Source organism: Schistocerca nitens, chromosome 3, assembly GCF_023898315.1.
Source record: "Schistocerca nitens isolate TAMUIC-IGC-003100 chromosome 3, iqSchNite1.1, whole genome shotgun sequence".
NCBI lineage: Eukaryota > Metazoa > Arthropoda > Insecta > Orthoptera > Acrididae > Schistocerca > Schistocerca nitens.
Window position 1 is genome coordinate 894,123,369 of NC_064616.1, and position 12,345 is coordinate 894,135,713.

Below are 12,345 nucleotides of genomic sequence, written 5' to 3' on the forward strand. Positions count from 1 at the left end.
TGTTAGCAAATTTACTCACATTAAAAATTAAAGGATACATTTTTGATATTATGCCAAATAGTACATGATCACGATGAGTATAAGTGAATATTGGTGGTACCAAAGACCCAGATTAAAAAGCACATTGTACATCTTCCACCAAGTGGAATTCGTAACACAAGAAAGACACATTCTGTTTACTGGGATATGTGTATCCTGTGTTTATTTATTTTATGTCTTATGACAGATCTGGTGATGACAGTCTGTCAAAATGTGTTATCCATTCAAAGAAATAAAGTGTGATCTAAATTGACAATTTTTGTGTAAGTGCATCATGATCACAGACCTCTATAGGGACTTCCTATCTTCCATTATCAAGACTTTTAGTCTAGAGCTATGGAATTCAGTTTCTGAATTAACGAACGATGTCCTATAATTATCACAGAAATGTAATCATTGTAAATACTGATAAGAGTTATGGAAATTTTGAATTTAATACATACAAATAAGTTGTTAATGTAGCAAAGAGAAAATTTCTATGCTCCAGAAAATGTTTTAGCTACAATTTGCCAAGCAGAAGTCTTAGAAAATTTGCGAACTGCTTCATCCACATTGTGAAAACTGGGTAGTGAATGTGCAAGAACCATTAGAATGAAGATTATAATAGGAAGAAAGTTTCCTTAGTACCTCCTGTCTTTTCCCATTGAGAACTAAAAGTTAAAGAAATAAAAAAAATCTGGCTATTCCTGCAATACATCAGGAAAGCATCATATTAACAGCTGAGCATATGAATCTGAGGAATCCTGTTATTATCGTTGATGATTATTCATGAAACCAATTGTATTTTAGTTTCTGTACATAAATAATTACTTTATAACCAATTTTTATACATAATCCCACAAAACCACATACAATGCAGCCTTTCTAAGGAAATTATCTGTAGAAGTATGGAAGTGTACATTTGAACTCCTTTAAACTTCTATATCTTGTTGGTGAAACAAATTTCATTTGCACCACTGTTTGTTTATACTCTCAGTCTAAACATGAATATATTTTCAAATTTGCAAAGTGTAAATTTGAGAGGTTCTTCATTGCCTGTCTCTTTCAATATATGATCTACTGAATAAGTTTCTAAATGTTTTATGTATGTGAAGATTCTAAATGTTTTATGTATGTGTTAGTCCACTGCAAAACACTATATTTACATGCAAAGGCCAAATAAATTAGCACACACTTTGAAGTTCAGTGTTACTACTTCCAGAAACTCAGTGAGGGCCTATGTGAGTGTAGCAAGAGGCTGCTCCAAGCTGTTACATTCTGTGGCATAGTGTTCATCTCTAAAAATAATTGTTGTATTGAAAGTAAAAAAAGTTTCACAATAGCATTATCTGTAACTAAGGTATATTTTGGTGTTTATTGTGTTTCATAACAGATATAATTTTCTTAGTAATGAACATAATCTTTGGCAAATCATTTTAATGACTAATAATATTTCAAAATGCAAAATAACTGAAGGAGAATTCTTTCCCGTTATTTATATAATTCTGCTTACATACATTGTACGTCTGTTTCTACAAGTTGCCATCTCCAGCTCATAGTGTTTATGGTTAACACATTTTTCTACTTGGTTTTTATGTGTATATTTAAAGGTGAACTGCTTAATGTCTGGGTTCTGGTACAATGACTTTTTAAGTACTGTAGTGGAACTTTTATTTCTGAAGAAAACATTCTTCCTACAACACAGTCTGCTCTTGTAGCTGCTCATTAATATATTCCACAACTGTATGCTGCACTAAATGAAATTCATTTTTTTAAAACTAAAGTCACATAATATTTAGTACGCACTTTATGAGAGCAGAGTGTGATCTGCAGAATGCTATAAATCAACTATGGATAAATCACTGTGTGTATGTGTCTATAAATAAACTTTTTTATCTCAATGAAGAAAATTTCCATTTACTTTAAACTCATTTTAGCTAGTGCCTTTCTCTGAAGTCCAGTGAAAATTTTAAGCATTCTGCAATGACACATATAAAATCCACAATGATATGTTATTAAGATATAATTCACACTAAAACTGAAATAATTATTGCACAGTACAGACTTTATAGCTTGTGGCGAGAACCATAACGCAAGTCTGTTTTGTCACAGCTTTATAGCTAATAGCATAACTAAGTAGCAAAGAAAGAACTTGTATGTGTTTAACTGATATCACTTTCATTTCGATATGTTCAGAAGTAATTACAACTTGAGCACAATGAAACTGTGGAAACTGTTGTGTATAGCTGTCAAAACCAGACAGTGTTTTAAACTGCTCTCAGCACTTGCCATTTTAGGAACCGTTTGTACAGTTTGTGCATTTATATGCTGTACTGATTTTCAAAACATATTTCTTAATATTACTCAATTCACTAACAAAATCATTGTACTGCTGTGAAGTGCCACAAGGCATCAATACATACTGTACTTAGTACAAGCCATTCCAACATGAAACTATGAACTCAATAACTTTTTAAAAGTATTTTGGTACATATTGAGCTTTATAATAATGTAAAAAAACAACATCATATTTTGGCTACAAATGAAGTATGCTATAAAAATGTAAAAATCTGTGCATATCTAATAGAGAAATTACTAGCTCAGCTCAGTATTTATGATTGAGTCCCTTAAAATATTTCAAGATTTATTTTTTGTTCAGAGAAGGTCATTGGAGTTAGTGGATAATCCATGCGATGAGTCATTTAACAGGTACTCCAGTGCTAGACACTGGCTTCATATTTACAAACTAGAAAACTCTTGCACTAGTCTATAACACAGGGACATGTAGAACAATGTATTGGTCAAGTTAAAAGCTTTCAATCACACTCCTAGCAATAAAGCTAAATTTCTCAGCTATTTCTGCAAACACTGGTGAAAAATCTGCTGAAGTTGGGAATAAAATCTGCTGCAAAAGAATTCCACATGCACATTACCCCGCTAATAAATTATAAATAAATTACTGTACATTAGTAAAAATATTAGTTATACAAAAATAAATTAATATTGTGAATGGTAATGAAACAATTCATTATAAATAATACATCCTACAGAAGACTGGGCTGTATTTTATACACTGTCAACAAGAGCTCTGAAAGTGCAGGGTCACTAAACACTGAAGACAAACAGCAACACACAAGAAAGGCTATTGCTCTGTTATTTAGATAAACCTTGACTACATTTTGCTTTGTCCTCACTCACAATGCCAACCAGTGGCTCTTATTGCTACAAAGGACACAAAGAAAAAAAAGTACATAAACAATATCACTGTAAATTAGTTGCATAATTTAGTTGCACATTGGTATTCTCATGAATAATTAGCAGCTCCCCCTTAGAGTTGGAGCTAACTGATTTTCTTAAATAAAATGTAAATTCTGTCTGTTTGTGTGTCAAGAAAGCTTAAAATTATGTATAATGTGTAAATATATCACAACATACGTCATGTTCAACACAGTTCATACAATATAAAGTTGTACTTGCCATTTATATGAACATTTATACAGCAAAACAATTTATAACTGACTAGTAAAATGTGACTAGATCATTTTTAAATTGAGATCATTTAGGTAGGTCATTTGGTCAAATTACACTGATCAATATTACAAAATAATGCAGCTCCCCTGTCAACAACTGCAAATATCTATTCATCCCTCAAAATACTGATTCTCAGAGGGTACTGACTGGTATTTGCATAAAATCACTTTGGACACATGCCAACAAAAAACAAGTCACCTCAACAGCATCAGAATAACGTTGTCCAACACTTCGCTATCCAAAAGAATTATTTTTATACAATCCCCTGAGACTGTAGGTATTACTTTTAATTTATTTTCTAAGAAATGTCCTTTTTTCACAAAAGGGGCACAAGGGAAATTGAATTTTGTGTCAGTTTACCAAGGTTTGCTCAGTAACATCCTCTTTCCAAAAAAGATCATATTTTCTTTTAAATTTATCACTTGTACATATACTTGCTAATCATGTTGTACACAAACTATGAATGTTGTGCAAGTTTATATGTTCACACATAAGCACACACACACACAAGTATTCACATACAGAAGCACTTTTGTTTGTGTGCATTCAATTATAAGCACAAAAACGCATTTGTGATTTCATCAATGTGTGTGTGTGTGTGTGCACATGCGTCTGACTATGCACATGAACATGCATCCACACAGCCAAGTGTGCAGTTTAGCCTCAAACTAAAGGTGTGTGTATGACATCAATACAACACCATTCACATTAGATTTATTTTTCATACAAACATGGTCAGTTTCAAAATAAGAGCAAGAGTTTCTCACTAGATGTCACATAATGTTTCTTTCTTTCTTTCTCTCTTTATTTATTTATTTATTTATTGTAGTTAAAGGAAAATATTTCATTCACTCACATTTAAACTGTACCAAACAGGTAACATTACAGCCACTTCATTCATCTTTTTTGCAAAATGAATTTAAAATGACTGTTTTTCTGGAACATGCCAGGGTAAAGTGTCACTTGGTGCTATTCATATTGTCTGTATAGCATTCAGCACACTGGTGTATTCCTTCACAGGAACACCAGATGATGGTGCTGATGGTCTCGCATTGGATAGCTTGCATGATGTCACAATATGTCAGGCTGCTGCTGCTGCAGAGGTTGACTGTGACCAGACATGGCTGTGCCAGGGGAGTGCTGCTGTCCATCATGTGAAACGGGAACTACTGTTGTCTTGCTTGGTTCTTCATCTTTCCACTTGTCCATTGATCTACGCCTTGCATTCATGAAAAAGTTGCCCACTGTTGTCGGTTCAAGGCCAAGCTGTCGTGCAATGGTCACCTGCATTTCTTTCGATGGTCTCTTTGTTTCCTGAAAATTGAAATAAAATAAATGAAACATTTGCAAAAAATAGAACTGTTTGTTTTGTTCAAGATTTTCTATAAGTGTAACATATAGTATAAACTCAAAATATGTTTCTTTGTTAGGGTGTAAGTTATTATCTTAAACTTAGGCATGTATATATAAATGCTTACATATTATGTTCCTCAGTGGTATTGCTGTACATACTAGAAAAGTGTTTAAACATTATCTATGTTGTTGTTTCTTGGAAAGATTATGTTAAAATCATTTTCTAAATAGGTCTTAAAAATATGAATTTACTAAATGTCATCCATTGTGTTACCAGGCAACAAAGATGAAATAATTTCCCATTAAAAATATCAAAGTTGACAAAAATAATTCACTTCCAATGGTTATTAGAAAGAAGAGTTTGTTAAGTGGAAAATATAAGTAAGAAACATAAGGAGCACTATCAGAGTGTCATTTTGTCACAACTGACTGAGAGTGTAAATGTCCAGCGCGAACAGTTTCTCAGACATCTGTTATGGCTGTTTGAGTGAACTGAACTAAATAACATGATGATCAAGTACTGGCCTTGGAACAAGAAGAAAGTGATTGATTTGGCTAACAAGTTCATCTGATGTTTTGGAAAATAACAGAAAAGTATTCATTTGCGAATTAAAGTGATTTTATTCAATTATATAATTACAAACAGTAATGAGGAAGAGGAACTACTTACCTGCAAAAGAATAAAGTGAACTGTATAGACACATGTATCAACTAAGAAAATGAACAAATGCTCATAAACAGCCAGTACCACCATGGCCACAGAGGAGATTTTCTGTGTGTGTGTGTGTGTGTGTGTGTGTTCCCCATTTTTATTTGTCGCTTCTTTCCTAGGATTTACATTATTACATGATTATATAATAGCACCATTTTCCAGTATAGCTTCCTATACTTACACTATTCCTATACTTATACTATTATACTCTGTTTCAACGTCTGAGGATTGTTGTCAAAGAATGTTCCCCAGTCTCCTTTCATACCACACCAATCTTTAGTCTTTTTCACTCATGGAAGTGGCAAAACTAAAATAAATGGATGACATAAATAAATAAATAGTGTCAGGTCCAGCTAGTATAGGGTACAAGAGAAAAAAATGTTGCCTCAATATGTATATTGATAAGTCTTATTAAACTGATTCAGCATTCCATTTAAACTGTTGGTAATTTAGGGGTTTAAAACAGAACAGAACATGCTGGTGTAGCAAATTATCTAGAAGAAAAAAAATAGCAGCATCCACTGAGAACAAGCACTTTATTTCTGGATCAGCTTAACATAAACTGAAGTTTGGCAGATGCATACAGATTACCTGTTGATCGTATAACTGAGTGGTGCTTTGCAGAAGTTTGTAACTTTTTTGTCTACTATACTGTAAATCCAAGAGTCTTGCTCCTTGATATCAACAAAGTAGTTTCATTTCTGGGTACAATGGGATTGTGGATCATTTCTGATACTTTTATGTTCAACTTTAAAATCTGTAAGAGTCTCCTTTGTTAAACCTACAAAAACAATATATTAAAAAAATAACAGTTACTATATTCAAAGCATTAATGTCATACCTCTCATTAAAATTGAATAAGGAGTAACTTCTACATCTGAACTGCACAGTTTATTAGGATACTATATGCATTTTGTACATGCATCAAGAACATAATTGCGTGGTTGAAAATACTGTCAATGAGCTTCACCCTTGACAGTGGAAGTGTGAAGCTCATTAGTCCAGTGGGTTGCTATGCACCTTGACCCTCAGTGTGTTGTGTTGTCTTCACTGAGAGCAAATGCATATATAATTTAGGAGTAAAGGAGACTATTCACCAAGTAGGAGAAGTGTTGGGTCATCGACAGGCTCACACAAAAGAGAACGAAAACTTGCTAACTTTTGGAAGAAATCTTTTGACACAAGAGACACACACAATACACAAGATTCTGTAACTTACCAAACGAAAGCGTTGGTATGTTGATAGAAACAATAACAAACACAAACACACACACAAATTTCAAGCTTTTGCAACCCACGGTTGCTTCCTCAGGAAAGAGGGAAGGAGAGGGAAAGACAAAAGGATGTGGGTTTTAAGGGAGAGCGTAAGGAGTCATTCCAATCCCAGGAGCAGAAAGACTTACCTTGGGGGGGGGGGGGGGGGGAAGGGACAGGTATACACTCGCACACACACACACACACACATATCCATCCGCACATAACAGACAACACTTAACATTGTACTGGCTCAACACCAAATGCTGGGATTGCAGTTTGGCAGGTGGACTAGGGTGGGATGGGGTGATGGGGTGGGGTGGGGCTATGTCGGGTGGGGTTGATAGAGGAAGAAAGAGGTGGATGCAGCTAGTGGCTCAGAGGGAGACATCAGGTGTGCTGGCTAGGAATACATGAAGGAAGGGTGGCAGGTGCATGGGCTAGGCTTGTGATACACAGGCACCACAGACAATGAGGCACAATGCAAGATGAAGATGGAAGTGACAGGGCAATGGAAAGGGTAATTGTTGGGCAGAGGGCATGGGGACAGTGAGTTAGTGGAGACTGAGGCCAAGAGGATTATGGGAGAGAAGAACGTGTTGCAAGTATAGCTCCTGTTAAGCTGGTCAAACCTATTTAAATGATATCGATATGTGGTTAACTATGTATATGTATCTTTGACTGTGTGTTACAACTTTGTCCCTACATGCTGTTCCCAGTTGTTCTCAGTTTGTTTACTTGTGTATGTGTAAGCTAACATGTAGTGAAGTGTACCAATGTGAACCATTACAATAAATTATATTATGTGCACAAGTTTATCATGTTCTCAATATCCACAGAATCTCAACAGGTTGTGGGCCCAGATACGCAGATAACCAATCATTAAAAGTATTATGAATCACTGTTTAAAACCCACATGTCCTGATTCAAAGTCCAGTGTGCTGTTGTTCACAAAGAAGAATTGTTCGAGTCAACAAATATGGTGACAAATTATCTAATTAATGTGCCAAAGGCAAAAGGACATGGGAACTATGGAGATCAGGCATTCACTATTGAAACTGTGCTTGGTCTTGAAGGATTAGTGAAGTATGTCTCGGAAGTAGTTTCATCAGAAGATTCAAGGGCCAAAGTGAAGATAATTCTTACGGTTGATCCATCTTTAAATGTGCACAAAAGAGAAGCAAAAATGACGTGGACTTGTGGAAGAAATTGAAATCAATGTTTGATGACTCTGGTTTTGCAGGAAGAATAAATTTATTGAGAACACTGATATCAACACGTCTAGAAAAATGAGATTCAATGATGAGCTATGTGAACCACATAGTAGATAATGGCCAGAAATTATGTGGAACAGGTTTAGCTATTAATGGTGAATGGCTTGGTTCGTTATTGCTAGCAGGATTGCCAGAAAAATATTCTTTCATAATAATGGCAATTGAGCACTCAGGAATTCCAATCACAATGTACACAATCGAAAGTAAGCTTCTTGACATGGAAGAAGAGGTCACCATGACTGATAGTGCTTTTAGTGCCAAAAGTTGACAAAGTAAACCAAAGTTTTATCACAGAAATGGAAATACAGTGGAAAACCAAAACAGGAAGGACATTGTTTGCTATAAATGCAAGAAACCAGAACATTTTAAAAGTAAGTGCCCTAACAGTGAAAATGATTAAAGACAAAACAAAACCCCAAATGTTTTCAGTGCAGTTTTTATAAGTGTCTCTTTTGACAGAAGTTACTGGTATGTTGATTCAGGTGCTAGTGTCCATCTCACAGCAAATGAAGAATGGATAAAAAAGAAAGTGAATGATGTTAACAGTCAAAAGATGATGGCTGCAAATCAGACAGAAATCCCAGTGTTGGGCTCTGGTGAAGTTGATTTAACAACAGTGGCCAGGAAGATCTTTTTTGATATTCCTGTAATAAATGTTATGTGTGCTCCAGAACTAACTACAAATTTGCTCTCTGTAAGCAGGTTGATTGAACAAGGAAATTTTGTTAAATTTAATAGTGATCAGTGCAATATTTATAACAAGCATAAGGAACTAGTTGCAACTGCAGATCTTTTGAAATGGCTCTGAGCACTATGCGACTTAACTTCTGAGGTCATCAGTCGCCTAGAACTTAGAACTAATTAAACCTAACTAACCTAAGGACATCACACACATCCATGCCTGAGGCAGGATTCGAACCTGTGACCATAACGGTTGCTCGGCTCCAGACTGTAGCGCCGAGAACCTCACAGCCACTCCGGCCGGCAACTGCAGATCTGATTAATGGTGTGTAATGCAAGCTGAATGTTGACAGAAGAAGTGATTTTTTGCGAATGATCACAGCATCTGATTGGCATAGAAGATTAGGTCACCTAAATGCAAAGGATCTTATTAAAATGAAAAATTGTGCTGTAGAAGGAATGGTATGTGAAGACATCAGCATCAACATTAGCAAGCAAAACTGTGTAGTATGCAATGAAGGCAAACAGACAGCTTTTTCCACTTGGAGGCACTAGAGCTTCTAGACCACTTGAAGTAGTACATGCAGACCTGAGTGGACCAATGGAGGTTATGTCATTAGGTGGTGCAAAGTATTTTTTTAATTTTGGAAGTTGATTACACCATAATGGGATTTGTGTATTTTCTGAAGACAAAGAATGAGACTTCAGAAAAATTTCAAGAATTTCAGAAAATGGTGGAGAATCAGCAAGAAAGGAAAATCAAAACAGTAACAAGAAATAATAGAAAAGAATTCTCTTGTGTGGATTTTGACAGTTTGCTGAAATAAACATGCTATTATACATCAGTTATCCAACAGCTACACACCAGAACAAAATGGTTTGGCAGAAAGGTTAAATAGAACTGTTGTAGAAAAGGCAAGATGTTTACTATTTGATGGCAAATTTGAAAAAAGATTTTGGGCTGAAGCAGTTAATTGTGCAGTATACTTGTGAAACAGGTCAGTGAGTTCAAGTTTAGGGAATAAAACATCCTATGAACTATGGACTGGCAAGAAACCCAACATTGGTCATCTCGGAATAATTAGAAGCCAGGTCATGATGCATATTCCCAAAGTCAAGAGGTCAAAATGGGATAAAAAGGCAAAAGAAACGATATCAGTGGGATACAGCAATACTACAAAAGGCTACAGAATCTATGACCCTGAAGAAAATGGTATTGTGATAAGCTGAGATGCGACTATAATGGAAAAGGCAAGTGATGCAGAAACTGAAATAAAGAATTGTGAAGAAATCACCACCTCAGTGGGGGATGATGAAGAAAATGAGGAGTCTGATACTGTATTAAGAGAGGACTTACATTATGTCTCCAAAGAAGCAGTCACATCAGAGAAAGAAACTGATGATAAAAAACGTTTTATGCAAGAAGATAAAGTGAAAAATATCAGAAGATCACAAAGGCAGCCCAAACCAAATAGAAGATTTGATGATTACGAGGTTTATTTTTCTGCTGGAACTTCAGATCAGCAGCACTTCCTATTCCAGTTCTGTCACAGTTTTATCCTATCCCACCAGATCCAGGGCCACCTGTGAAAGCAGCCATGTAATATATCAACTCTGATACAATTACAGCACAACATTTTATGTTAGCATTACAACCGACCAGTCATCCAACACATTGAATTCTGCTGCCAAAATGTGGCCAAGAACAAAGCTGATTACGTAGTTGCTCAACATATTGTTGAGCACAACATACTTAAGTTCAATGGTTGCTACACAGCCTGTGCCATCTGGATCCTTCCCTCCAGCACCAGCTTTTCTGAAATACACAGATGAGCATTATTCTTGCAACACACCTTTTGTTCCCGTAATGCTCCTCACCTCAGTCTCTGCTAACCCATTGTCTCCACACTCTCTACCCAACAGTCCCCCTTCCTCTGCTATGTCACGCCCTCCCAGTCCATGCCTCCACATAATCTTCATCATGTGTAGCACCTCACTGATTCCAGTACCCATATATCACATGTCTACCCATGCATCTGCTACCCCTCCCTCCCGCATTCCTAGCCAGCGTATCTGTAATCCTGGAACTGAGGTTTAATTCGGGACAGTGTAGGAGCACTGGAATGTGTATGTATGTGTCTTTTTCATTTGTATTCTACCTTGTTGAAGGATTTCTTCAGCTAGCAAAATTTTCATTATCTTTTGTATGTACCCATTAACAGCTCAAAGCTCCTGCTATTCAGTGAGTGGTCTCCTTTACTCTTAGATTATTTAAATTCTGCCAGAGATTTTCTTAGTATATAAATTTATATATAGTGAATTGTTGGATATGAGTAGCTAATGTCAGTGTTTGATGGTTCATCTGAAGTTGTTTGGCAGGTGCTCAGAGGAAATATAATGTGTGATACTGAACAAGGATTGGCTGCAATCACAAAACATAATGAAGTATTCATACACAAGGAAAACTTGAAGATTCACATCTGAAAACTTTGTTTTATAATTTAGTGCACAAAAATGATGTACAGAATACAGAGTGAGGTACATATTAATGTAACTGTCTTCTTTGGTTTCAAACCACACAAGATAGTTGTTTTCTGCTGACTATTTGTAAACTATCACAAAGGTAGCATGCCATATAAGTTCACCATAATTTTCATATCTATGGCACCTTGCTCTAGATATAACCCTTGGAAATTGCGTTTTAACATGAAACTAGTTGTACAAGTAAGAAGAGGTCTTAATAAATATCACAGGTAACATGCAGAAATATCACCTTTAATTCAAAAATATATGGCTATGGAGCCCACTATGAAAAGGATTTACACCTTGCAATTGGCCAACAAACTGAGTACCTTGCACAGTTTAAAAAAGTAGCAATAAAGAAGATGGAAAATGTTATACTGTCATAAAAATACAAAATTATGCTAAATGAGTTGGGATACCTACTAAGGTAATTGAAGCAATGTATCATATAGCAGCAACACCACTGATTCCCTTAATCAGTCTTTTGAACAGGGATGCTTTACCTACATGCTGAAATATGCAGAAATTAAATCACAGATCAACCATTGTTGGCAAACTATTGCCCTATTTCTATTCTTCCAGTTCTATTTAAGATCACAAGGAAAGTAGCTATAATACAGTTTTAAAACTTTATTGTACAATATGATGTCGTCCTTGGTATGCAGTTTGGATTCCAACAAGGAGAAAGAGTTGTGCATGGAGTGAACAACTTTGTTGAGAAGGTAAGCAAACTAGTATATCAGAGGAGAAATGTTGCAAAGTATCTCCTGTGAACTTATGTAGGTCTTCAACTCTATAATGACTTAACCAACTACAAATTAAGTAAATATGGGAATGAGGGCAGTGTTCTGGGATGACTTATATTGTACTTGCAGGACAAAATAGAAAGACAGTCACATAGACTGCAGTATTCAGAAAGTAGAATGGACTTGTGTGAAGAATTTTATGTTCCCTGATATTAAAGGAGCTCCACAGTTTTACTGCACAGAGCAATTATTT

General features: G+C 35.6%; 1 protein-coding gene across 1 annotated transcript in view; it reads right to left on the reverse strand.

Annotated features, from left to right (window-relative positions):
• Positions 1–1,265: 1,265 nt before the first annotated feature.
• LOC126248952 (homeobox protein onecut) overlaps positions 1,266–12,345 on the reverse strand; it is a 618,905-nt gene continuing 607,825 nt past the window's right edge. Inside the window, exon 5 of the mRNA XM_049950486.1 lies at positions 1,266–4,863. Coding sequence (XP_049806443.1) covers positions 4,621–4,863 — 243 coding nt within the window. The 3' untranslated portion in view covers positions 1,266–4,620. The remainder of the gene's footprint in view (positions 4,864–12,345) is intronic.